The sequence below is a fragment of the Dioscorea cayenensis genome, chromosome 10 (genome assembly GCF_009730915.1).
Source record: "Dioscorea cayenensis subsp. rotundata cultivar TDr96_F1 chromosome 10, TDr96_F1_v2_PseudoChromosome.rev07_lg8_w22 25.fasta, whole genome shotgun sequence".
Taxonomy (NCBI): domain Eukaryota; kingdom Viridiplantae; phylum Streptophyta; class Magnoliopsida; order Dioscoreales; family Dioscoreaceae; genus Dioscorea; species Dioscorea cayenensis.
In genome coordinates, this window is record NC_052480.1 from 23,277,912 (window position 1) to 23,305,047 (window position 27,136).

The 27,136-nt window shown below is 37.2% G+C and overlaps 4 protein-coding genes and 1 long non-coding RNA gene across 5 annotated transcripts; 2 read left to right on the forward strand and 3 right to left on the reverse strand.

The window, feature by feature from the left end:
- Positions 1 to 6,604: 6,604 nt before the first annotated feature.
- LOC120270865 (glyceraldehyde-3-phosphate dehydrogenase A, chloroplastic) lies at positions 6,605 to 8,662 on the reverse strand. Its single transcript, XM_039277937.1, has 5 exons — positions 8,606 to 8,662; positions 8,394 to 8,513; positions 7,960 to 8,264; positions 7,608 to 7,852; positions 6,605 to 7,344 (listed from the first exon to the last, which is right to left on the reverse strand). The coding sequence occupies exons 1-5, from the start codon at positions 8,645 to 8,647 to the stop codon at positions 6,842 to 6,844; spliced, it is 1,215 nt and encodes a 404-aa protein (XP_039133871.1). The 5' UTR covers positions 8,648 to 8,662; the 3' UTR covers positions 6,605 to 6,841.
- A 3,292-nt stretch (positions 8,663 to 11,954) lies between these two features.
- Positions 11,955 to 13,194, forward strand: LOC120270685 (heavy metal-associated isoprenylated plant protein 36-like). Its single transcript, XM_039277756.1, has 3 exons — positions 11,955 to 12,142; positions 12,252 to 12,327; positions 12,415 to 13,194. The coding sequence occupies exons 1-3, from the start codon at positions 12,113 to 12,115 to the stop codon at positions 13,110 to 13,112; spliced, it is 804 nt and encodes a 267-aa protein (XP_039133690.1). The 5' UTR covers positions 11,955 to 12,112; the 3' UTR covers positions 13,113 to 13,194.
- A 2,913-nt stretch (positions 13,195 to 16,107) lies between these two features.
- LOC120269981 (WD repeat-containing protein LWD1-like) lies at positions 16,108 to 17,336 on the reverse strand. The gene has a single exon (XM_039276976.1). The coding sequence runs from the start codon at positions 17,324 to 17,326 to the stop codon at positions 16,205 to 16,207; it is 1,122 nt and encodes a 373-aa protein (XP_039132910.1). The 5' UTR covers positions 17,327 to 17,336; the 3' UTR covers positions 16,108 to 16,204.
- A 143-nt stretch (positions 17,337 to 17,479) lies between these two features.
- Positions 17,480 to 19,168, forward strand: LOC120270139. Its single transcript, XR_005539576.1, has 2 exons — positions 17,480 to 17,732; positions 18,723 to 19,168. It is a non-coding gene; the product is annotated as an uncharacterized LOC120270139 (long non-coding RNA).
- A 2,848-nt stretch (positions 19,169 to 22,016) lies between these two features.
- LOC120270448 (probable protein phosphatase 2C 39) lies at positions 22,017 to 26,541 on the reverse strand. The gene is made up of 6 exons (XM_039277453.1): positions 26,347 to 26,541; positions 25,973 to 26,069; positions 25,756 to 25,851; positions 23,733 to 25,062; positions 23,378 to 23,642; positions 22,017 to 22,314 (listed from the first exon to the last, which is right to left on the reverse strand). The coding sequence occupies exons 4-6, from the start codon at positions 24,906 to 24,908 to the stop codon at positions 22,187 to 22,189; spliced, it is 1,569 nt and encodes a 522-aa protein (XP_039133387.1). The 5' UTR covers positions 24,909 to 25,062; positions 25,756 to 25,851; positions 25,973 to 26,069; positions 26,347 to 26,541; the 3' UTR covers positions 22,017 to 22,186.
- Between the last annotated feature and the right edge of the window lie 595 nt (positions 26,542 to 27,136).

Consider the following 27,136-nt stretch of genomic DNA (forward strand, 5'->3'; position numbering starts at 1 on the left):
ATAAATTGCATGTCTTGCGAGCAAACGCCGAGCACATTAGTAGTTATTTCCGTTTTTCTTGTTCTATATCTTGGGAGATCAACTTTTGGCACAATCACACGAATATGAGTTCCATCTAATGCTCCAAGACAATTCTACATTGAAGTAAACATCTTATTATTAAGAAGGCATCTACCATATTATTTCCACAACTATAAACAATTTTGTGTGAAATTACCTTAAACATTTTCTATTTATGATCATTTGAATTTTCGAAAATGGGTTTAGGTTTCTTCAATAATACATCGTGACATAGGATAATTACCCTCAGAACGGCATGAAAATGTCGCCTAATAGTCTCAGTTGATCTGACAAAGGCAAACTTAATTATTCTATTTTTTATGTGGTATGTCACAATGTTTAAGAACATCGCTATCATTTCATCAACCATGACATTTCTCGTACCGTGAAGGCCACCGATAGTGGTCAATAATTGACATCATTTATAAAACAACGATGATCCATCTGTAGTTTATCGATACACTTGACATCGCTCTCATAAACTACATGGAACATGTACTTATATTGTCTACGATGCCTAGTATATGTTGACTCAATCTCATAATGGATGACATTGTCTTGATCATTTTCCTCACTTATTGCACAAATAGTGATGATGATTGTTAGTGCAACCGCACTATTATTGTTATGATTTGACACATAGTCAAGGTGACATGGAAAGCATGGTGAAATGGCAAGGAGACTTGGCTTGCAAGGCAAAACATTTTGAAGATCTTGGTGGAGCTATTTTTAGTATGTCTATAACTTGGAGGAAAAATATCTTGAATATATTGGTGGAGTTATTCTTGAAGACAATATCATATCAAGACTATATTTATGAGATGTGATTAAAGACAAAATATGGTGGAGCTTAATTGAAAAAATATCTATTCATGGTATAAATGAAGGCTAATTGAAGATATGATTGAAGATTTGAAGACATGCCTATTGTTGGCATGATTGAGTTGATTGATAAAAGATCTATTCTTGGGAAGATTTGAGGATCAAACTTGGGTGAATTGAAGATGAAGTTTAGAGAATCTTTGAAGATCAAACTTGGAAGGTTGAAGATCAAGTTTGGCAAGTTCCATGAAGACGCACAAGGACGTGCGTCCCTTGCGAGGGGACTGCGTGATAAGGAACTGAGGAGGTAGGCTAGTTGCCGGCAGTCGGGATCAGGAGATTTGGCAGCATCGACTCGGACTAACCATGATCAAGAGGTTGATGGGTCTTGAGGTCGTCTGCAATGTAACCAGAACTCAGTCAAGTCAGCAGGTTACAACAGGAGTTACAACTTATGTTATAACAGGAGTTGCAACAGCTAATTTCGGAAGGTTTTTAAATTAGTAGCTGCGGAGATTCCAAAAGAGGTATGTGCTATATCTGGGACATTGAGGTGTCTATATAAGCTACCTTGCTCGTAGATTGTATGTGTGACCGGAGCTAGAGAGAGTGGGCGCACAAGACAATCTAGAGAGGGCAGTGATCTTCGTTTGTAAGTGTTGAGTGACAAGTGTTTGTACTCATGTATTTTCACCTCTTTTAGTGGATTGTTTATCTCCGGGCTTGCTCCCCTGACGTAGGCGAGTGAATGCCAAACTGGGTTACCAATCTTGTGTGTCTCCTTCTTGCTTGGTTTGTGTGAGTTTTTCTTTGAGTGTTTTGAGTGTTCACTAAACCACAAACCGCATCATCGGAACTAACAATGATGTTCACAACGAAAAAAAATGCATGCATACATCATGTGAACTAATTGCTCTGTGTGAACATCTTCCACGTTTTCGTTAGCCATATCTAAAATTAACAAATGAAACAAAATACAATTTGTAAAAATAATTAAACTATGAGTTAAACTATGATTAACTATGCATATGTGTCATTCCTATATAATCATACATATATGTCATTGCTATACAAGATTAAACTATGATTAACTAAGATTCTCAATGTTTGTCATGAATAAACTCAACTAGGGGAAAAAAAACCAAGAAATTGATAATAATCAAGATGAACTACATGTAAAGAATGACATTTCAAATCAATGACATTGCGAATCAAGAAATATCATAACAATAATTTCTCAAAAGCAAAATCTGTTATGGTCTTTGGGTCCACGCATCAGGAGTACTCTGGGAATTATCAAACATTAAATGGCAAATCTTCATTTATATTCAATCCTATGAAAAAAAACAATAAAAATAAAACTACTAAAAAAGCAAGCATAGTTTTCCCTGCATCAAACTCTATTTATTTCCATCATATTCAAAGCAAAGAATAGAAACACAAAAAAAGGGAAATACCAACTGAATGAACAAAAAGGAGAAAGAAATTTAAAAGGATGAAGGAAAAGAAAGAGGAGACTGGAAGAAGCAGCCACTAGAAGAAAAAATACTGAATTCATGCTTGACTGTTGACATAAGAAAAACTTAAAAATAGTTATTAAAAAATAATACAAATAAATAAAAATGATAATGGCATGGGAATTATTGCACGATTCATGTATCTTATAATATTTTCATTGACTTCATGATTCGTCTCATTTTTTTTGTTCTAAAATTAATGTAACCAGATTGTCAAGAGTGTTTTAGATATAATAGTTCTCTAATAATACATGAACCATGAATTTCACAGTACCATTCCATGTTTAGATAAATGTTTCCAAATTATAGTCACAAAGAATTTTATCATCAACTAATAATAAAACAAAATTAACATAATAGAAAAATAAAAACAGAAACAGTGCATCACGCTTGTGAAGGGCAATAGTCAAGCTCCAATTCATTCTGAAGCATCTCTATGACTTGATATATATATATATATATATATTAATTTACTCAAGTCCTATAAATGTATTTTATTACTACTAATAACTAAGACAGATTATGCTTTTACAATGATAATATACAAAAAATTGCTGAAGAAAAATACAAGCTTCAATAATTTTTTTTTTATTATAGCAACACTTCCCAAAGCACAGTTCCATATGGAAGTTATTTTCAAATAATAATAATAACACAATATCAAGCAACCACACTCAATTACAAATGTCTCATAAAACTATTTTCTTGGGTCTTAATTATGAGAATTAAGAATTAATTAGAGCATGGGTCTCAGCTTGTCATGCTCTGTTTGTACATGGTTCCAGTGACCAAAACTAAAGCTCCAAAATCCCAAAGAAACACACCCATGATAATACATTCAAGATAATGAAAACAGAAAAAACAAAGATAGCTTTTCTGTCAATTTTTCATCAATCCTAACAATCAGAGTAAAGATCAAACCAAAAACAAAACTATAAAAGCTTCAAATTTAATCCTAAGAAACATAGAGATAATTAAAACAGTGAACTATAGAAAAAAAAAAACTGGTTAAACGTCTTTGAGACCACATCAGAGAGGGAGGGAGAGAACAAGGATACGATCGTCGTCAGCGATGGATCTGAAGCTCGGAGAAGAGGGACGATCGAAGACCAAAAAGTATAGCAACGGTGGATCTCAACGGGAAAAAGAGAGAAAAAAGGTGGAAATCTTTTCAAAAGTAAGGGCATAATAGTCATTACATAACTCAGGAGTCCAACTCCCCCCAATTTTGACAGGATTGGAAAGACCCCACATGCGACAGGATTGGGAAGACCCCACATGCAGCCTTCTCATTACCATGCCAACCATTTACTCACTCCTTTCCTGGTTGCCAAACAAGGGTCTAAACCCCATGGGTGCATCTCATTCCCACTCCCAAGGCATGAATCTAGGTACCAAATGCCTCTTATAGGGATGAAAGTGAGAACGAGATAACAAGAGGTTTGATTGGTTTTAGTGGCGGAATCAAGCAGGGAGAATAAAGGTAGTAGACTAATTAGGGATGAGTAGGCATTTTTTTTTTCAATTAAACCAAAGTAAGATTATTAGCTTAAAAAACAATCTTATCGTAGCAGGTTACAAAGCAGGCTACATTAAAGGTGTGTTTGGTTAGATGTAATTGTAAATATATTGGATTTTCATTTACAATGTAACTGAAAAGTCATGGATTTAAAAACACAGTAATGTAAAATCTGGTGTTTTGTTGGATATAACTAAAAATACTGTATTGTAGAATTTTGTGTTTTTCATTTAGAATTTTGTATTTTTAGTTATATCCAAACCCTCAAACTCACCATCTTTTGTGTTTGCTTTTATTTTTAATGTCAATGTTGATTATTTTATTTGATATAATTACTATATTAATCAACATAAACATTAAACTTTTAATTAAATTAATTTCTAAATTATTGTTATATTTTTTAAATATATTATCAAAGATGATTTCTCCCAATAATGTTTTATTTTTGACATATGAATTTTTTTTCTTATTTAAATTTAAATTAATGGATATTATTTTTATGATTACAATTATTAAATTAATCAATTTAACTATTAATTTTATGAAATTAATTCCTAAATTTATTACTATTATTTTAATTTGTTATAAATATAAATTATTATGTATAGTATTTTCATTTTTATTGATTTTAATTATATATATAAACATAGAAAGATACTCATAAAAAAGAAAATTTTCATTAGATTCTCTCACGGCATTAATAAAATTTAAAATTAAATCTAACCACAAGCATTTTCATGACCTTGACCATCATACAAAATTGACTTTTATTTCAAAGAGAAAAACAAAAATGAAAGAGCTTTATCTGGAAAGCAGCGCCCATTAAAATCTTGGCATCAACATTTACAATATGATGCCATAGCTTATGAAATTGAGTGTTGATGGCAGCTGCTTAAGGTTCAAGGGAGGAGTTGACGGTAATGGCAATTGTTGTTGCTTAGGTTTGAGAGAGAAGTTGACAGCGGCTGCGGATGCGAATGCGAGTGCGGAAGGAGAAGTTGAGTGCTCAGATGAAGGCTGCTTAGGGTTGGCGGAATGAGAAGTCAGGTGCTTCGACGATGGATGTATGAGGTTCAAGGGAGGAGAAATTAGTGATTCAATGGTGGCTGCTAGGGTTTGAGAGAGGAGAAAAGGGTGGTTGTGATTACCCCAAGGTTTTGGGGTTTGAGTTACTTGGTCTCTCGCATGCATAGCACATGGGGAAATAAAAAACATAGGATTTTGTCTTATGGCCAATTTGGCTGTAAGACAAAATCCCCCATCTAATCTATTTCAAGTTACATGAAATTTTGAAAGTTTACAAACCAAATACTAGATTTTAAAATATCTAGAAACTTGAGTTACAGGTAACTCAAAAACACTCCAAACAAACACCACTTTTGACACAAACAAAACCCCAAAAACTATAGCATATACTCTACCCCTATATATCATTCCTTATTAACAACGACTCTAATGGGAAACCGTGATTGGCTGAGAAGATAATGCAAGCAAACACTAAACATAACTGCCAAAGGTTAATAGGAAAACAAAGCGCGCTTCTATTGCAGTTAATAACTGATTTGGTAATCTTAAATTTTGTTGACAAAATAAACACTGCTATAGAGAGATAGTTGAAATCAACTACTTAACAGAAGGGAAAATTACAAGACAGTCCATTTCTCAAAGCAAGACCATCACCAGGAAGAACAACACCATGATTTAAAGCCATTTTGCCTAACTAACAGTAAAAATTCAAAACCACTTGTCCAATAATGCTTTTGCACCTTGGGAATGCAATTGGCTTTTATGTTTTAGCAACACAATGTCTCTAATTTGGCCATATGCTTTATTTTAGCTATAATACTACTGTTGAAACAACATACCATTCTTGACCTTCCATATCATGTACACACTTGAGGAGAAAGAGATTCTTCTCATACTTGAGACGAAAGACTTACACTTGCCCTCCTTTAAAAGCAGTTCACCTCCCTAATCCAGTATAAAGGACCTTTGGAAACATCAAGAGTTTTAAGTACTCTCTTTCCTATAGCTTTAGAAAAAGCACAATTAAAGAACAAATGGCCCACATTCTCCCTGCCATCATTATAGAGCATGCATTTATCTAAATTAATAACTTACTATTTAAACAATCTTTCTCTGTTATGCAAGCGATCATGCAAGGCCAACCAGAGGGTAGAAAAATACCTATGAATGCTACTCCTCTTTGATCAAACTAAATCTGCCCAACATATGCAGTCATTCTTTTGAGAGAAAAATTTTCACATGCTTGATGTGCTAAACAAACTTTTTTTTTTTTAATCAAGAATCCACAAAATGCAATCCAATTTGCTGTCACATAGTTGAATATTATTAACAACATAATCTTTGATTCTCTCTATGTCTGCACTCAAAGAAACAGGGAACTGCCAATGCCCATGAATATAGATCTTTTGGTCATGAGAAATTTCATTGAGCCTTGTAGAGAGGCATTGGAAACTTGGCAAGGACCAATAATAATAATAATAATTGGAATCCCGCAAATTAGAAACAAGCTACTACTCATCTTTAATTCTTCCCCAAAAGAGACAAAGATTGATCAAGTAATTCCTCTGTTCGAACAATACAAAAAACAGAGAGAACTATAATGAAGCATGCTCACACTAACAAAAACCAAAGCATCTCCAAGATTAACGTAAACGGGCACTAGGAAAAGAGAAGTTCTTTTGATACTCGAGTCCTTTGACAAACCGGAATAAAATACAAATATATATATAAATAATAAAAAGAGAGAAAGAAGAGTTCCTCAGGCTCTCATATCTATATAAATATATAACCGAGAAAATATAAAATGAAAATGGAAAATATATTGAGGGAAAAAATAAATTTGAGCAAGTGGGAACAATAATATTGTGAAGAAGGCTGCAATGCAAGCAAGAAGATGTCACTTCATGTTGTTGGCGACGATGTCGGCCAAATCCACAACCCTCTGCGAGTAACCCCACTCGTTGTCATACCAAGCGATGACCTTGACCATGTCATCGCCCATCACCATCGTCAGCGATGAATCCACAGTGGACGACACGTCGGAGCAGCGGAAGTCCACTGACACCAGAGGCTCATCGCACACTGACAGAATCCCTTGAAGTTCCTTATCGGCGCTTTCACGGAAGGCCGCGTTCACTTCCTCCGCGAAAGTCTTCTTGGAGACCTGGACCACAAGGTCCACCACCGACACGTTGGGTGTTGGGACTCGGAGGGCGATGCCATTGAGTTTTCCCTTGAGCGTTGGGAGGACCAGAGCCACGGCCTTGGCAGCGCCAGTCGAGGTTGGCACGATGTTCAGAGCCGCCGCCCGTGCACGCCGGAGGTCACGGTGGCTGGCGTCCAGCAGTCTCTGGTCTCCGGTGTACGAGTGTGTGGTCGTCATTGTCCCCTTGATGATCCCTGCATCAGTGCATGCGTGCGTGCTGCCCATGTTATTCATTCCTAAATGTTTTCAATTGAAAATCCTAGTAATAGTAATAGTAATAGTAATAGTACTACTAGTAGTCAATGACACCATATATGCTCTGTTGTGTAGGATGCTCTGTTTGACTATATAATTAGCTAGCTACACTATTGTCTAGAGACATGCAAGGGGGGGTGGACTCGAATGAAAGGCTAATTAAAAAGGGAAGGGAGAAGCATGCATGCATGCGCGGGCGTACCAAATTTCTGATCAAGAACCTTGACGAAGGGAGCGAGGCAGTTGGTTGTGCAGGAAGCATTGCTAATGATGGGCTCATCAGGATTGTAACTATCCTCATTGACACCCACGACGTACGTTGGAATGTCACCCTTCCCTGGCGCAGTGATCAGCACCTTCTTCGCCCCTGCTTGGATGTGTTTCCCTGCTCCCTCCCTGTCTACAAACACCCCTGTTCCTTCTATCACCAAATCAATCCCCATCTCCCTACAAATTAAACAACATTATATATATATATATATATCTTAATTGTATGTTGTAACTTGATAATATATATATATATATATATATATGTTTTTAAAATTAATACTAACTTCCAGGGGAGGTTGGCGGGATTACGGTCGGAGACGACCCGGATGACCTTGCCATCGACGGAGATGGAGGTGTCGCTGGCCGGTTTGACGTCTGCTTCAAAGATGCCGAGAGTGGAGTCATACTTGAGGAGGTGAGAAGCTTGTTTCACACCGCCAGTGTCGTTGATGGCGATCACGTCCAGTGGTGAGTCCTTGCGGCCGTGCCAACACCGCAGGAAGTTACGTCCAATGCGTCCAAACCCGTTGATAGCCACCTTGATCTTCGCCTCCACCACTCCCTTTCTATATCCACCATTCCCTCCCACCTTTATATTATATTATATATTTATATAAGCAAACAAATAAAGATCACTACTTAATATTAATTCATTGATTCATGTATATATATATTATTATGACTTGATCTAATTAATTAATGTAATTAGCTGACTTACTGCAGATGTTTGGAAGGCGATAACAGATACAAAGTCATCGGGTGACGCTTTGCGGGAGAAAGGGAGAGAAGCTGAGGAGGTCCTCAGTCCAGAGAAGTCGGAGAATCCCTTGCCATTGGCCTGAATGCATGCATGCATGATAGATTAACATATGGCACATATGACAGATTAACATGGAGACATGGTGAAGAAGAGACCGATTGAATGTATACCTGAAGGGCTGCATTGGCTATTGAGAGAGTGGCCGAAGCCATAAGATGGAGAAGGGGAATGAGAGAGTTGCAGCAGCAGTAGAAGAGGAGTGGCAGGGATTATAAGGAAGGAAGGATAACAAAAATGGATTTGTGGTGGCTGGGAGGAGTGAGGACTGAGAGGAGGTAGAGGTAGAGGTAGAGATGGGCAAAGAAACAAGAGGATGAGATTATGGATAGCATCTCACCCAACGTATGGTTGTCACCACTCTCACTATTCACCCCCTCTATCGATTCATTTCAATCCAATCCTGTGACTCTCCGTGTGACCAGACTACTCTGTTTCCATTCTTTCTGGTCTGACTCAAGCACAACGTGTGGCTCACTGACTTGGGAGGTGGGCCCACCAATACATTAACCAAGCTATCTGCGTTGTTATATCATATATGATATATGTGTGGTTGGGAATATGTATTTTTTGTTATAAAGCAAATTCTTTTTCTCCTTCACTAACTATTTTTCATTGAAAACAGAGGAGAGTTCTTCATTCTAAAATGCCATCAAATATGGCCTTATTATAAAAAAACAAGAACTCCATGATAGGAACATGTAAATTCTATTATAACATATTCACCCATCTATGACACAATGAATTAATATCTTAGATTTCGAGTGATTAAAATAATTGTTTTTTTTAATTTATTATCATTTATTTTGTTTTCAAAGCTGACATTTAAAGTAAGAAAGTGAAAATTGGTAGGCAAGAAATTTAACTGCTTATAAAGTAGAGAGTTGAAATAATTTTTATTAGGTTGTAGCCCCATTTATAAGCTAGAAGAATAAAGTTGAAATTCAACCTAACGCTTAAAAAAAGATAAATTATGTTAAAAGTGGAAGTTTTGAAGGATAAAATGAAAATTTCACTTATGTCAAGTAAGAAAAAAAAATTTGCAAACTGTAGTTAGAAGGGTGAGAGGAGAGAGATAGAGATAGAGAAAGAGAGAAATGATAGAACCGAAGAAGGATGAGAAAGTGAGGTTGCATGATGATCAGTCGGCAAAATTAAGCTGGATCTAGCTCTAATTTATGGGAGAATCCTTGCAAGTTGCCCTACAAATCTACCAATAATTAAGTGACATATTAATAGTCAGATCTTCATTAGAATCTTTTACAAGTGGTGAGAGTTTGAATCAAAGATGAAGGTATATTTCTAGGAGTGTGAGTAGTGGTTATGTATGGGTGGTTCCTGTGCTAATGTGTTCATGGACCCCTCCCCCACTTGCTCCACCGAGGTTTGTGCATGGCCTTGCCTTTCTTAGCGGCCTAGGCTCTTATCTTGGCAAAAAAGTTGCCCTACAAATCTATCAGTTTGATCTCTCTTTGATCTTTTTTTGGTGTTTGTTAAATCTAGATTTTCACTTATAATTATCTCTTGTGAATTCATCTTGTGTCAATGATGCTCATTTTCTTGTGAACCTTTAGCTTACGTTTATAGAGGTGTAGATTGTAATCCCATTGTTGATATAATGAAAAAGTTTAAGCAGCTCGGAGGAGTCCCGTGGTATTTTCTCTAGATTTGAAGGGTTTTTCATATTAAAATTGGTGTCTTGCATTGTTGTTTGCATTTGTTGGGTTTTAGAGTTTATTATTGCATTCTAGATCACAAAGAGGAGTTGAATTAGTAAGAATTATATCCAACCTAGGAGGTCATACGCCTGCATAAAAACCGCATAACATCGCCAAAAAACCATACAGATTACATGCGGACAATGTAAGGCCGCATACACACCATATGTATGAACAATAACAGTATTGCATTACTTTCACATTAATTGTAAATAGTACTTCCACTAAATTATTCAATTGTTGCAGTGTTGGGACCTAACAATTTTTATACCAATGCACCAAAAGTTTTTAATTGCGTATAGGCGATTGGTAATTAAGTAGCTCAAATATGGCTAATGAAATGATCCTTATTGAAGATGTACATAGGAACTAAAACATATAATGTTTTAAACTGATAATTCAACACAAAAAGTACTTTGTAGCATCCCAGCTGGTTGCATTTACTAAAATTATTTTCTTTTAATTTGCAATGGGAGGAGGACGAGGATCCTTGATAAATAAATGACAAGGGCATTCACACATACTTCTTTAACTAATTCAAGGGAATTTGATAAATAAAGAAATTGCATAGAAAATATTTAATCAGTTGTGGGATTCCAAAATCATAAGTTATTGGTAGTTTTAGAACTCCAATGGACAAACATGTCTATAAAGTCATAAAAATGCTGAAAGTAAGTATGAGGAGCATAAAAAGAGGAGAAAAAGTAATTGCATAGTAAAAAACAATTAACAAAGGATGATCGTTAAACAAATTCACAAAGTATCTATCACCATTTCAAACAAGGGCAAAATTAAGTTTTTTACATGTTCAGAAAGCGAATAACAGATTGCCAGAGTGAAAAAAAAAAAACGAGATGATCTAAATTAGACACAATTGATATATACTCTATCAAGTTACATTAGTTTTTATATTCAGAATCTTCTAGAACTTTATTAAACTAGTTCATAAGAGTCACTGTTATTGATAAATTATAACATGCATTAATCACTGATGGTAAAACTAATGAGTGATGAATTGATTACCCGAAAAAGCACCAGCTTACATATGGGTCATTAGAAATCAGAAGACAGTGAGACACACTAAACCAGGCTTAGTTAATCTCATGGTTGTGAATCAAGGAAAAAAGTCATGTACAACTCCCAAAGAGATTTTCCCAATGTCACCATCAAAGCTTAAAAGAAAGAATAATAAAGGTCAGTTAATAAGAGCCATCAGAAATCGGGAAGCGCCTATTCCAAAGAGATGAAAGCATCCATGATTTAATAGAAAAAAGAAACACTGCTAGCAAGTAGTATGAGATTCTTGACTAAATCTTTCTTAAATATATATATTGCTTCTGCCTTTAATTTAATTCCTCTTGTTTTTTGTACCACACTCCCCCATCTCTTGTGCTTGAATCCTCTTGCTTTTGATGTAGGCGAATACCCAAAGCTTTAAACTAATAATTAATTAATTCCTTATTAGTTGTAAATCACGCAAGATTGAGTTGTGTTTATGCTGCCCTTGCTGTCCTCCTTTGTTAAACAATAACCTGAAGATTCAAGTGAGTAGTCTGACAAGCTCTTTTTTCCATTTTACGTACACTGCTGCATGAGTTGTCCCACTATAATTAACAACATACACACCATATACATACTACTAGGTAGAAGAAAAGAAAAAAAAGAAGACTATTCCCAGAATGACCCTACAGAACCAGTATATATAAGGCCCCTGACAAACCCCACTCTCTGATCATCACAATCTTCTCTACTTTCCTCTCTACCTGACATCCTCTGTCCATCTCCTCTGCTTCTCAAACTCAGGGGATATTCCAATCGTTGACCCATCGACCACTAGTGCTCTTACAAAGCTCTTCTTCTTCTTCTTCTTCTTTGTTCAACTCCATCCATTAGTCCATTTGGATGGGAGCCAGAGCAGATGATAATTTGAAGGTAAGCATCATCATCATCATCATCAGCTAATTAATACTCTCTTAATTAGTTACTCACAGTGAACAACAATCCATGGATGATAAATTGGCTTTCTCTTTCTTTCTCTCAGATTATTGAATTGAAAGTCTCTGTTAACTGCTGCGAAGGGTGCAAGAAAAAGGTACTCAAAGCTTTGAGCATCAAAGGTAAAACTTATAACTTAATTACTACTCAGCTTCTTTATTTATTTTTCAATAATTGTTAATGAAGCTCTTATGCTTGTTTACAAACAGGTGTTTTGAAGACAGAGATTCATCCTTCTCAACCAAAACTCACAGTCTACGGGAGTGTTGATCCCCAAACTCTTATTAAGAAACTATCAAGGTGTGGAAAAACAGCAGAGTTATGTTCTTCAGAAGAAACAAAACTACCTAAAATCCCAGCTACCACAACTACTGCTGCTACTGCTGTGGACAAGGAGCAGCAAACAAAAAGCTACAGTGATGATGCAGGAGGAAAGCAAAATTCAAGCCTTAACGATACCAAAAGCTCAAACAACAACAACAACAATAATAAGAACAAAGACGGTGATGAGATTAACAATAAGGTTAAAGAAACATCAGGCTCAGTTGCTGCTCAGGTTGTTCCAGAGGAGGCAATGTTTGCTACACCAGTAGTGACAACAGTTCCCCCAATGAGTTATGTTGTTGGTCCAGGTCCAAACATGGTTCATAACCCTGGTGGCAATGTGATGGCATCATCTCATGCAAGAGTTTACTATCCAATGGAACCCCACACTGTACTTCCAATGCCTTATTACACGACAGTGAGCACGCATTACACTGCTCCTCCACCGCCCTGTTACATTCCAGAACATTATCAGTATGAGATGCCAATCTATAGAACACCTCCCCCGCCAATGCAACAACAACCCATGGGGTTCTCAGACTACTTCAATGATGATAACACAGTTGGATGCCATGTGATGTGATTACTGATTAGTAATTAATCCTTAACTAGGACGTCTTGTTTTTTTTCTCTTCATGTACTTTTGAAGATGCTGCATGAGATGGACCTTTGTCACCCTGACTGATTTCTCTTTGTATGAGTATGAGTAGAATGAGAAGTGATTGTTCCTCTCAACTTTTTGTTTTTTGTTTTGATAAAAATCCTTTTGGTTATTTAAGGCCACGTGTGCGTTGTGGTTAGGGTGGGTTTGGGAATAAAGTAAGAGAAGCCATTAGCCATCCAATATGATGATGGGTTTAGTAGGAAAAAATAAACCAGAAGGTTCCTTCACTTCTTTCAGAGCGGCGTTTTATTGTGCTTATTAGTCAATAATCAATGAGTCAATCGTTCTTTCTTCTTGGACTCTTGGTCTTCGCAGTAGCAGATGCTTTGATAGTGTTGCTTCTTCAAATGAAAAAGAAATAAAAAAAAGTATGCCCTTTATATATATATATATATATATAACGTTCAATTTATAGAAAATGATTTTTTAATCAGGAAATAATTTAACAAAAAGTACAAGAAAAGCAAAGGCCATCGTAATATAATAATAAAAATGCTTGAAAGCAATCAACAGTAGTGGCAGAATAATACTGAAAAGCAGATGAACAGGAAGAAAGATGCATATCAAGAACAACGTATCAGTAAATATGCTATATCTATCAAACTATGCTAGCTTACTAGCTACCAAGATCCAGTGAGAAAACAAACAAACAAAGAGGAATTTGACAATAATCCTAAAAACCTCTTTTCAAAAAGTGATGACAATATCATGCAAAAATCTGATACCTGTTAATTCATGCTAAACCGAAAAATATAAGGTTTAGTCATTGGCACTGTTAGGGCAAATACATTTTAACTCGGAACAAGAGAGAAAAAAAAAGTCAGAAGACAAAAGAAAGTTAGAAGACATATGATTCCAGACATATAGATTGTGCATAATTAGGCAAAGCTATCCATTAGAAGCAGAGATATAACCATCATGTCATTTTGGTTACAAAAGAAAAAGACGATAGTTTTGCCGCCAAAATACCTAAATTAGTCATTATTTAAAACATGAGTTCAAGAATACAACTGATGGAATCATGATCCAAGAAATCGATAACAACCACACATTAGCCCCTACTAGTTAAAGTATCAAAGGTGTACCACTTACGGAATCACTACAAAGATAACAAAGCAGGCATGAATATGCAAACCTGCAGAATTGCTTACAAACTAGCAAGGAAATATTATAGCATCTTCTCAGATTTGAATTCTAAATCAATGAATTTAAACAAACATCCCATGAAAAAAGGGAAAGCAAAAATAAGAGAATCAGTGCAATCGGCAGACATGACCGGTAAATTTGCAAAAGAACGGATGCATAACAGGAATATTATACTTCATACCATTTCCTCACAAGCTGATTCTAAAAATGCTTTATTCTTGTCCCCATGCGTGCAAGTCCCGCAGGTGTTGTACCTACTTCATATAATTAGTGATCCCGAAAAGACTTGGAATCATTTAGACCGTTCTTAGTACAATCGTTGCCACCAGTAACACAGACTTTAAAGTCATAAGGCAAACTATGATTAGTTATCACAATAATCCACATTTGTCGTCTCTCACAATGAAAAAGAAGAAACGCATCATATAGCTTATATTAAGGGGGGAAAAAGATACTTAGAAAGGACAGGAATCCATAAAGACATACTCCAAGCAATATTGTCAGACAATCGGCCACATTACCAATCCCTACCAAACAAATCTGTTTCTTCAAAATTTATTACTTCACAAGGATCTAAATTTACAAACAAAATACAAGAAGTAATTTGCATTACCTAAAGATCAGCAAGTAACAAATTTGAAAGAATTTAACAATCTGCCCCACTTTAACTTTGCAAGATGAAAGACCAGTTACTAATTACAGAGGAACAGACAGAGAGGAGCAAAAATGATCCATATAAACAGTTTCCTAAACATTGAAATTCTGCCGGTGAGCCAACCTCCAATTCATGCAAAATATCACAATGTCATCCTCAATCAGCCAACAAAACCTTTGTAAATTATAACCAACTTATGCTGTAGCAATTTGCTAATACCTATGAGGCAAGCACAAGAGGATTCTCCAATCTAACCTCTCTCTCTCTCATAAATTATAACCAACTTATGCTATAGCAATCTGCTAATACCTATGAGGCAAGCACAAGAGGATTCTCCAAACTAACCTCTACTACTTGTGTCTGCAACACAAGCTACGTGTCTTGAAGTAGTGCTCTCAACTAACATTGCACAAAAACTGAATTCTACACAGATAAACCACAACTGGATGCGCAAAAAGAATATAAACCTCGAGGGCAGAATCAACAGCATCCATATAGTAGATGGATGAGAAGAAAGGCAACAAAATTTGAGCCCTCATGATAAAAATCACGTTCCACTCCTGTGTCCATCAAGACATTATTCACATATATGACAGAAAAGCAACAAAAATATGAGTGTTCATGATGAAGATCACATTCCTGTCCAGTGTCCATCCACATATTCTCCAATTGAACTCAATTTTCTTCAGCAGGGAACAAAAAATCATCACATGAACAAAACCAATAACATCAAAATGTGGTTTTGATACGTTAAATACAAATAACTAACAGTATAAATTTTGGACAGGCAAGAATGCTATCAAACAAACAGCATTATTCAATGCAATCAAGAGGAAAAAAGAACAGAGGTACTGTTATAAACTAAGTCATACATCCAATTCAATCAGCCTTAGAGTGAGAAGTTCATACTTAAAATAAATCACTATTCTACAAAAAAAGAAGCAACAACATCAGGAAACTGTTATATATCCAAAACAGAGGTAGTATTATAAATTAAGTCATATATCCAATTCAATCAACCTTAGAATGAGAGGTTCATACTTAAATAAATCACTATTCTAACAGAGGCAACAACGTCAGGGAACAATCAACAGGTCCTGCTTCTATTTTCAGTTATTAATCTAAATATTTCATTGATGAATAGCGAAACAGATATTGTAACCACATCAATAGAGTTGTCTGGTTCCAAGTTTAGTTCAAAGTAATAAGTTCAAACCCTGAGAATCTGGAGCTTGTTGGAGAAAGCGATGGCAACCCAATCGGGTTGCGAGGAAGACCATTGCAGCTGTTCAATGGCTGCTCCCGCAGTGTAGGCCAGTATCGGATCCAAGCCCCCTTCCGGCTGCTGCCCTGAACCGCTGCCCATGGACGAGAGGTCCCAAATCAGCGCCTGCGAGTCGTCCCCTGCGGTGCAGATGTGGCACGAACTATGCGGCGCCCAGGCAATTGCGTTGACGCTGGCTTGGTGACGCTGAAGCTCAACGACGGGCAGAGTAGGGAAGCGGATATCGAGCACCACGATCTTGGGGCTGTCCATGATAATGGTAGCCATGTACCTGGGGTCCTGTTTGTTCCACCCGAGCCTCACAAGTGGGGTTTCAGCGGGGTCGGAGGACTCGTAGATGATGGTGGAGTGTTCCTTATCACGGAGGTCGAAAACGCGGACGGATCCGTCGGCGGAGACGGAGGCGAAGACGCCGACGCCGCCCCAGGCGATGTCGTAGACCTCCTTGTCGTGGGCAATGAGTTGGGTGTCTACAGCCTCGCGTTCGACGTCCCAGATGGTGCAGGTGGTGTCGATGGAGGAGGTGCCGATGCGACGGGGCTCCGCCTCGTTCCAGTCGAAGGAGGTGAGTGGGCCGCAGAACTCCGAGTTCTTGTTACCATTGAGGAGGGCCTTGAGTTCGACGTGGTCATCGTGGATACTCCACAGCCGGAGGAAGTCGGCGGAGGTGGCCAGAAGGTCCGGGCGGACGCAGTCGCGGTCGGGGACGAACATGGTTTTAGTGGGAGGGTAGGGATGTTCAAAGGAGAGCGCGGAGTCGGAGCGGATGTCGCCTGTGGCATCATCAAGCTGGACGATCTCGACACCATTCTGGTATTGCTCCATGAGGCTGGCAATGGCGAGGCGGTACTTCTTGTCCCGGCGAACGCTCCAATTCATAGAGTAGATGTGCCATGGTGCCTCGTACGTGTAGATCTCCGATCGCTTCTGCTGCTCCTCCGACCCCTCCGGCGTTCGCTCTCCGCTGCCGCTACCGCTGCCGCCATCGCCCCCCATCTCTCTCGAAGGCTTTTCGTTTCTCTGGCACGTGCAATGCAATGCGATCATCAACGATCTTTATTCATTCTTTAGTAAAGACTAAAGAGTCTAAAGACTAAAGAGAGAGATGGGTTGGACCGGTAATTTTACCCCTTATTATTTTATAATTTTCTTTTACTATATAATAACACTGACACGCGTTTGTCTCGGAGAGGGACGAAGCTAGCCCACCATAATCTAATCCATTCGAGTTTCAAACTTTCAATGGCTTTGTTTCCAAAGTCCTCTTCTCTTCTCCTCTCCTTTCCTTTCCTTTCTTGCTTTATCTACTGATTCTATTCCTGATTTTCCATACCTTTACTTGATTTTTAGTTTTTTATTTTTATGCCATTCCAATGGGATTAATGCTTCCTGTATCTAACTCCTTTTCATCTTCACTGTTGTGTTCCTAAATCTTGATGATTCTAAATTGCTGGTAATAAGCTTGTAAAGGTTTTAATGATTAATATGGCTGTTTCTCCCTCCAAATGAACCTGTTTTATCTTCTTATTTTATGGGGATAAATCCTTGTTTGACTTGTGTCATGATGGTTAAAATATTCATGGTTGAAACCTATATATGTTTATTATATTGTCATTCTGTGCATGTGGGGGCTAAATTCCTCTTTTTTTTATTCTATTTTTGGAATTCTGATCCATGGATTATAGAACTGTCCTTGTGTTCAATTGTTTCCCCTTTCTGATGCAGATCATTATATATATATATATGTAATATGTATTTAATGTGAAATGTCGTTCTTATATATTTATGGTGTCTACGCATGTTGTGCTTTATGTGCTTATTTATGCTGTGAATTTAACAATTGGCATTAGAATCCACACAAATTTCTTTAAGCTAATCTTGTTCCCTTGTTGCATGTGCTTGGAATTATGGGCCTTGTCCTGAGTATTAACATCAAGTTTCTTTACATTAGAATCCACACAAATTTCTTTAAGCTAATCTTGTTCCCTTGTTGCATGTGCTTGGAATTATGGGCCTTGTCCTGAGTATTAACATCAAGTTCTCATCTTTTAAACATTATGCCACTCCTAGTTGAGAGTTGTTCATCTTGTTTCGTGAAGATGTGGTTTTTGAGGTTGGACTACCTTAACGGCATTAACCCTATTGCCACAATGCCATGGAAATTTTTACCACTTACTTCACCCTCGATTATCTACATTCAATGTTTATTTATAAGTTGTCACGGTTTCTCTATGCTTTTTATCATTGATATGATACTTGATTTGTTTTCACTTATCTGACATATGGAACAGGTCCACAACCATAAGGATCTTTTTCTGTGTTTCTTTAAGAAAAAGGATTTGGGATCAGCTTTCTGACTCAAGTCTTGATGTTTTCCTTCTGTTAATGCAGTTCATTACAATGCAAACTACTGATACCAGTTTTCACTCATTCAATTGAATAGGGAAAAGCTGGTGAAGATGGCTGATGCAGTTCTCATTGGTCAAAAAGATAGCCCGTGCCAGTTTCTGATTAATTTTTTGATTGGGCTGGTTATGCACTACAACTTCCAATTTAAGTTTGAACTTGGTCAGCATGCTTGCCATTCAAAATTTATTTGGTTGCCTAACGGCTGTCAGTACTTGATATACCACAACAATCGTCAAAGCTAATATAGTTTCTGAGTGGGAAGAGAACTTGTTTGTCCATCAAGAGTATGAGAACATGCTCCCTTTCCTGACTTATATGAGGATTTGATTCAAGGAGCTTTCTTCTTGATTAATTTACTTTTCAAGTACTAAGATTGGCAGAAAACATTGATGATATGTTAGAAATCAGCTGCTTACTAGCTTGTGCTCAAAACCATCATTTCAGTATTATGAGAAACAAAAGGATGTTGTTTGCCATTAATATGGACTCTTAACTTTGTCCTCTATATGTTTGTTTGCCTAAATTAATCATCAGTCGTCCTGATGGGGAAGCTATATTTTACCAAGCCCACAACAACAGATGATGTGTGGCTCCAATTCATTGTACAAATGCTGTACCTACTTTCGAATTAGCAACCATTTTCTTAAGGATGATTGTCTTAAACAGTATGTGAACCATGAAGGCAATTTCATCATGCTTAAGAGAAATAACCTGTGTACAAGCCAGTTTTGTTTAGTAAACTGTTTTATGTGGCTCAACACTCCCTCATTGTCCAATGCAAACTTTAATGTAGCTTATACTTGAGTAGTTAGCAGGTCTTTTCAGCAGATTACCGTCAATCTTTCCTTCCCTTGGTTCTTCATGAGTGGAATCTCATGTTATTAAGGTCGGCAATGAAGAATTATATTATTGCATAACATTCAAACAAAGAAAAGTAGAAAAGAAAACGATGTGTTTGATTAAATCGTTGCAATGATATGGATGTAGATGCAATTACGGTCATGCCCCGTGTTCTTGTTTATCCGTTCACAAATCTTTTCCGATTGAGTTGAAGTGAATGCAACTAATGTACCTGAAATTGCCTGCTGACAGAACTAATAGATTTTTTTTACCACCTTGAATCATCGATAAGCTTGATATCTTCTCCTCCTGTGACCTGTCTCATTCTGCTTTAAGTATGATCTTTCTGTGGGAGCACTGGCATCCACAAAAAATAAAAAATAAAAAAAATGATATCAATTGCACTAATTTTGCGTGGTCTAGGATGTGCAGTGGTAAAGTCTGAGATTGAGATAACCTTTGGTCCAAGTTTGTTGGCAGCAGATTGTGAGATGATGACTGTGTAGAAATTAAAGTCTACTAACAAACCTGGCCCCCAATTTTGAAGCGTCTTCATTATCATTTTTTGAATAAAGAATTAAAGTTAGAGAAAATTGGCTTAGGTTTTTACAAATTAGATAACCACTGGAAAATCATCAAGCACCGCCAGAAGAAGGCATCTGTTGCTAGTATCAGTCACAACTCAGAGGGAGGATGATGACGTCTAGGAGTTTGTTGGATGAGATACTTTTAAAGGGGTTGCCAGATTTTTTTTTTTTTTTGGACAAAGAGCCAGAGCTCAACAAAAACAAAAAGCTAGAAGAAGAAGAAATGAAGACTCCGGCAGAGGTCTTCGAGCCAACGGGGACGATCCAAGCCCTGATCGAAGAGAGATAAATGCGGGTTTAAACGACCAAAGTTTGCAAGAGCGTCTGCGATCAGGTTGTCTGAACGGGATATAGATTTGAAATCCGAACAAGGGAAGTTGAGAAGCTTGATCTTGAGACTGTCAATAGCAGGTTGAAAGCGCCACGCCACACAGCTGTCTAAGTGTTTGAGTAAGCCAGAGATACCTGGGCAATCACAAAAAATTCGATTAGGGAGCCAGTTTTTAGAGATGCATTGGTCAAGCCCAAAATGGATAGCCGCAATCTCAGCGGAAAATGGAGAGGCCCACTGTTAGTTAGTATTCATTAGAGAATTAAGTTCCAGTTAGTTAGTATTCTTATTTATGTGGCGACTGAAATACAAAATACAGTAGAAGAAAATGCAAATCTGGTGCCAAGGACGGCAATTGCATCAGTTGCAGAATGCTTCCCATTCCCATTCCCAGTAGTGAAGGAACTATTGGTCTTGTAACTTTATCAGATAAAAAAGGAAATTCTGTGCAGTTTAAGCTGTTGCTGAAACTGGTTAATGCGTCTGAATTCTTTTTGAGAAAAAAAGAGAGCTAGGAAATAGCTATTTATTAGAGAAAGCAAAGATAAAAACAAACAACAAACTGAAACTAAAAAAATAGAAACCAAAAAGTAGACACAATCCGGATGTCACTACTGACGCCTACAGATTACAATCCGGATTTTATTCAGGGTGCAAGCATCATCACGTTTGTCTGTTTTCATGAAAATCCAAGTGATGATAACAGAAACACAAAAGAAAGCAGCAGGAGAACGGTAAAAAGGGCACACATGAGAATAGCTAAACAGAACAAGATAACAAGATTTCCCAAGTCTATAAACAAACGGCTGGCTTAAGGCGTGATGCAATGGAAGATTGAATCAAGGGAATTAGCAGCCTCCACCGTCAGCCGAGTCTTGTTTTCAGATGGAGCAGCAGGAGAAGGAGATGAGAAAGCCCTGGAGCTGGTATTCCATGGACATGGAGTCTTGGGGGCCATGCCTACCTCTACCTTGGTTGTACAAGAAGAATCTGGCTTCATGTCAATCTCCAGATGCAGCTGCTTCTCTCTTTTTCTCATCTCGCGCCTGCTTTTCACGTAGTCTTCCGAGATATACACATCCATGCTGCTGCTGCTTCTTCTTCTTCTCCTACTTAATGATGCTCTCTCTCTCTCTCTCTCTCTCACACACACACACACACACACACACACACACACACACATGCTAGCAATAACAATTGCGATAATACTAATAATGCAAGAAAAACAAGAAAAACTTATTAATTTATCATTTTGATTATGACTTATGGTGATGTCACAGTCATGCATATGTGTGGACGAGAAGATAGGGGGGATGTTCTTCACTCCTGGAGAACAAATAGTGGCCAGGAAGTTGCAGTCCGATGCATGACTTTCCTCGCCTCAAACGGCAACCATTCATTGCGCCTTCATTCCTTTCCTGTTCCTTCTCATTGTCACTGTCCATATTTTCCAAGTACATACATACAACAGAGAGAGAGAGAGAGAGAGAGAGAGGAGAGAGAGAGAGAGAGTAAATACAAAACACAAAAAAACACTCATCTATAAGGCTAATAGAAATTTCTCAGCTGGTTAAATCTCCAATAGATTCTCTGAATATTAAAAACTGGAAGTTTGAAGGTGATTCACTACATTTATATATTACTACGTTGCGTACATGCCTATGAACAGCTTGGAATATCAAGTCCTTTATATTTGAGTTCTGCTGACTTACAAACCAAAATACATATAGCTGGCCAGGTTTATATTGAAGTTGATGCTTTGGAGGTCCTGTGCTTGTTGCCAAGAATTATCACAATGACCGTAACATCATCGTGATACTTTCTCCTCCTCCCGGCTGGTACTCTCATCAATTCTTCAGTGCTGAATCCTGCACGTGCAATCAGTCATTACATGCACAAAGAAATTGTTGCGACAAAAATAATATGGTCCAAAATCATGGATGTACACTTTCATCATGGGGCAATGAAGATTAACTGTGAAAAATATAATCAAATTAATGATGCAGAAAACATAAATCTCTGTTTGATAAGATAAAATTTAATCAGTTCAAATGGAGTGGATAAGCAGTTTGCAATGACCCGGATTGGATCCGCTCTAGCAACTTCTAATGAAGAGTATTCTTTTATCAAAAGTCACAACATGGATGCATCAAGAAGGGAAACAGATGTTACTCAAAGTTAACTAATCTCAAGTTAAAAAAGTTTAAAAATGAGTTTGTCTCAGTTACAAACTTACAATTCACAAGAAATGGTTAGTTAGCCAAGGAATCAAAATCACAAAAAAAATGAGGATCTAATTATCAATATCAATAAATTTTTTGAACCTCCCAAAACCCTGAAAATGACTAAGATGGTAGAGATAAATTTAAATAGGTTAGTGCTGAAGAAGTACTCTTGTGTCCAACTGAGTAAAATGCACATCAACAATTCAACAAAAATTCTTCATGTACAGGTCTTGTAGAACATCATATCATAAGCAGGAGATTCTAGGTGGGATAAATTCACATAATACGGGTTTATTAAAAATGCAGCCACTTCCAAATGTTTGGTCTCATATTAAGTAGAGCAAGGAAGTACATGTATATGTTACGAAGTAAAATTAAGGACAGTGTTAGTGTGTTGAAGGACAGAAAAGAGATAACGACATGAATTCCCCTGTTCTATCCTTGTTTCACAAAGGGATGGACTTGCCAAGATGGCTGATGAGAATTTGTGATAGTATGGGTTGTCTTTTAAATCTCTTGTAGTTTTTTTTTTCAGTTGTTATGTTCTATTGTCCTATACCTTCGTATCATTGATTCCTAGTGTAATAGATTAGCAACTTGGTAACTCCTTTAACCCAGAAAAAAAGAAAGAAGAAAAATGATAGAAAACAGATCATAAAATTTAAATGCACATTCAAATATGAAAGAAGTCGCCATAAATGCATACCTGCATTTTCTGCTGCCTTGCATATAAGTTGCTCAATTAGATACTTTGCAGGATCACCAAATGGATTAGCTTTGATATACTGATGAACAATCTCCACAACATCATCATTTTTGAAGAAATCAAATAATCCATCACTTCCCAAAATAACGAATAAGTCATTCTCGGAAACAAGATGGTTCATTGTGAATGGGTGAGTGTAGATATAAGGTGGGCTGCACAAATTGTGAACTCGAAGGATGCCCATAAGTGCATCATTTAGTTCCCTCTGAAAGACAACGTATTGAATTATAAAGTTGACCTGTTTAGCATATAAATAAAAGCAGAAAAATGGGGAAAGGAATATAAATTACTTTACCTTTTTGAGGTAGCCAACACCAAATGCACGAGTAACTTTCAGTTTTCCTTTCACCCTTCCACCAATAACTGCTAAAGGATCATCAGGATGGTCAGCCAATACCTTTTTGTATTCGATTTCATTGTCCACAGTATGAGTCTCAGTCAACTGGATGGCTTGTAGTGATCCACCTTCCTGAACATTAGCAGTAGCTAAAACTGCTCTACTATCACCAAGATTTAAGACATACAAATTGCTCCCATGAAGAACAGCTGCTAGCACACAAGAACCAACAGAAACCAAATCAGGTCGGTCTTCCATTTCTCGCTCAACCATATTCATAAAATCAATCTCAGCTTGGGAAAGCGCTTGAACAAGACAGTTCAGTACACCGTGATGCATAGCTTCAGACAACAATTCTCCTTCCAAGGAATTGGAATTTTGTTCATCAAGTGCTAGAGATAGCCCACTTATTACGCTACCATGATTTGGCAATACTTCATACTTGCTATTTTGATGAGAAAGAACAGAGGAATGCCCCTGTAGCTTACTTTGACATTCAAGCAAATGGAGATAAAATCCAATAGTTTCATAAAGTGTAGCTGCCAAAAAGTCAGCAGCATCCCGCCCATTGAATCCATCATATATTCCACAAAATAACCACCCATTAGATCCAGAACAGACAGCTTGGACTCGATCTTCTCCAGCTGCGCCACCAGCCATCTGTACATCCATAGTATTGAGAAAGCTCGACGATTCAGTTCTTGAAGGTGCACTCATGGGTGTCCATATTCTAGTTCCTTCAAATATATCACTTTCAGTGGGTAAACTTCCACCTAATGTAGACATACTGCTTTGGGAAGATGATGATAAGAGCTCCAACTTTGAAAGAGAAGGCGAAGATGCCAACCTTCTAAATGATTTTGGAGAGTCCAGACCAGGTAAGATTTCCTCCCCAAGGACACCATTGCAAATATTTGTATTCGCCAAGGTGGCATTTGCGCTGAGTGCAGCGCCTGATAAACAAGAAAATGACCTGCTCCTCATCTTTATGTCAGATTCTTCCATCTCAGTGTCAGAAGACAGCTCAAAAACATGTTCAGCTCCATGAGAAGAATTCTGGTGAGTATCACATTGATAACCAAAGCTGACGCAAAGCTCATTGGGAGAAGGAAGAATTTTATCAACTCCTTCCATTGGCAAAAGGAAGGATGAAGGACTGCCTCACCCTCAACCTCACTCAATCTGAACTATTCAATAAGCAAAACTCCTTATCTTCAACACTAATCTAGAGCACACATTAGGCCATAAGGCACAGTTTCATATACTTGAATTGCAAACAGCTCGAAGCCTGAGTAAAGAAAAAAAAATTTAAGAGGAACAATTACTTCTCTGCAGTGGCAAAGCATAAACAACCAATTCATTGTTAGTAAGAGATTTTCAAAAAGTAACATAACTATTTTCCCCAAATATTTTTTTCGGGTCAGTCTACAACTTTGAAGCCAACAAGTATAGAATAATGTATAACTTAACAAGGAGAGGAATCGGGTGTGTGTATGCGTCTATGTCGTCATATTTTTGTCAAGACAAGCGCACCAAAATATACAGCAATAAACAGATGATGCTCAAATTAGGAATGGCGAAGTGGAAAAGAAAGTTGAATAAACATCACCCCTACAATGGTAGGAGAGTTAGTATTTCCTTCCCCCCAGCTGTCACGCAGAGGTCAAGGGTTCAATTCTGTGGCTTGTCCACATTTATCAAAAAAAGGAAATAAAAAAAATCAATACGCATCTTCTTTTTTTTCTTCTTCTTCTTCTTCTCTAAGAAAGCAAAGCAGAGAGTCTGAAAATGGAATGAATTTCCATCTTCAAACACACACACACATATCCACTCACAAACAAAAGAATAAATAAAATAAAAGATGATGAACATAATAATAAAACACAAAGATTGATCTTTATAGCTTGGTGCAAGAAAAAGAAGAAGACATGAATATGTATAGATTGGTATTTGTTAATGAGGAGAAGAAAGAACTCATCACCTGACAAGAGAATGGAGGCCTTCTTCCTAAGCAACGAACCCATGGGCTGGAGTCGGCAAACAAAGTTCCAAAGCTGATTTCTTTTGTTGCTACAATCTAATCCCAAATATCCACACAAAAAACACAAAAGAAAGCATCAAGAGAAAACAGAAATTTTACAGAAAATAAGAATGATAATAATGATAATAGATTAAGAAATCACAAGGATCATCACTACCTTTTCCATTACTCAAACAAGATGATGAACATACTCCCCTCTTCTCATCTCTTATCAAGCAACACCGATGAAACAAATCCAATCACAATCTTATATTCTGGTGAGAGAAGAAGAGGCACAAAATCAAATTCAGTTATAACCACTCCGAAATTAAAAGCTGCAAGTTACAACAATAACAAATCATCTTCTTTTTTTGACCAACACGGGTCAATGTTTTCTTTGGAAATCCAAAAATAAAATAAACAAAAGAGTTTAATCAAAAGAGCACAAAAACTATGAAGAGAAGTGATGGAGTAACTTGGAATAAAAATGACTCCTATAAGAGAGAAGGGGAAGGGGGGTCTGCCCTGGAGTTCAGTCAAGGAAAGGCTTACAGGTGTCTTCCAAAACTCTGGAGGAGACTCTTCGACTCCGGAGGGCCGGGATGGCGACAAGCAAGGTCGCTAACGACGCGCGGCGGAGCGCACGAGCATGAAACATTGATTAAAGAGTCTTTGTTCGGATGCACGACGAATGGATCGCCATTTTCTCTTCTCACGCCACGCCACGCCACGCAACACAAAACAACACGACACACTGCACCCAGTTTTGGTCTTTATATATAACATATGTATATTTATTTATTTATTTATTTATTTATATGTGTATATATATATATATTAAAAGGACAGGGAAAAAAAAAAGGAGCCATTTGGTTGAATGGTTGGTCAGTGTACCTGTGAGATTCAAATGATGGGTTGATGAATGATGTGGCATTTGGATTGAAAACAAAGAATTTGTAGGTGGTTACTTGTTAATGAGAGCTCGAAATAGACTTGAAAAGCATCTGATGTTTTTTTTTTCCTTAAAAAAAAAAGTCAACTATACATGAGAGGGAGTAAATAAGTGAATATATCAATACTTCTATGATTGCGAAATGTTGGTATACATTTAATTGTATTTTTATTATGTTATATTATCCAACAACCTTGTCTCTAGCTCTTACATTTGCTTTTGATTTTGAATTACTATCGCTAGCCGATTCAAATTTTTTATTTTTTAAATTGATTAATAAATTTAATACAGTACAAAACCTCGTTGGATAGTGGTATTTTAATCTATGTGGCTTACCCATTTTTTTAACTTATAAATTTTTTTTGATTATTTAAATTAACAACAGTTTTA

What these genes read in the sequence shown, in the direction of transcription:
- LOC120270865 (XM_039277937.1), bottom strand. Translation starts at nt 8,647, where the DNA reads ATGGCTTCGGCCACTCTCTCAATAGCCAATGCAGCCCTTCAG. An exon ending in TAGCCAATGCAGCCCTTCAG is followed by an intron (nt 8,514 to 8,605) that starts GTATACATTCAA and finishes GCATGCATTCAG; the next exon opens with GCCAATGGCAAGGGATTCTC. An exon ending in TCGCCTTCCAAACATCTGCA is followed by an intron (nt 8,265 to 8,393) that starts GTAAGTCAGCTA and finishes TATAATATAAAG; the next exon opens with GTGGGAGGGAATGGTGGATA.
- LOC120270685 (XM_039277756.1), top strand. Translation starts at nt 12,113, where the DNA reads ATGGGAGCCAGAGCAGATGATAATTTGAAG. An exon ending in GAGCAGATGATAATTTGAAG is followed by an intron (nt 12,143 to 12,251) that starts GTAAGCATCATC and finishes TCTTTCTCTCAG; the next exon opens with ATTATTGAATTGAAAGTCTC. An exon ending in CAAAGCTTTGAGCATCAAAG is followed by an intron (nt 12,328 to 12,414) that starts GTAAAACTTATA and finishes GTTTACAAACAG; the next exon opens with GTGTTTTGAAGACAGAGATT.
- LOC120269981 (XM_039276976.1), bottom strand. Translation starts at nt 17,326, where the DNA reads ATGATCGCATTGCATTGCACGTGCCAGAGAAACGAAAAGCCTTCGAGA.
- LOC120270448 (XM_039277453.1), bottom strand. Translation starts at nt 24,908, where the DNA reads ATGGAAGGAGTTGATAAAATTCTTCCTTCTCCCAATGAGCTTTGCGTC. An exon ending in GTGTTGGCTACCTCAAAAAG is followed by an intron (nt 23,643 to 23,732) that starts GTAAAGTAATTT and finishes GTTGTCTTTCAG; the next exon opens with AGGGAACTAAATGATGCACT. An exon ending in CAAGGCAGCAGAAAATGCAG is followed by an intron (nt 22,315 to 23,377) that starts GTATGCATTTAT and finishes TTGCACGTGCAG; the next exon opens with GATTCAGCACTGAAGAATTG.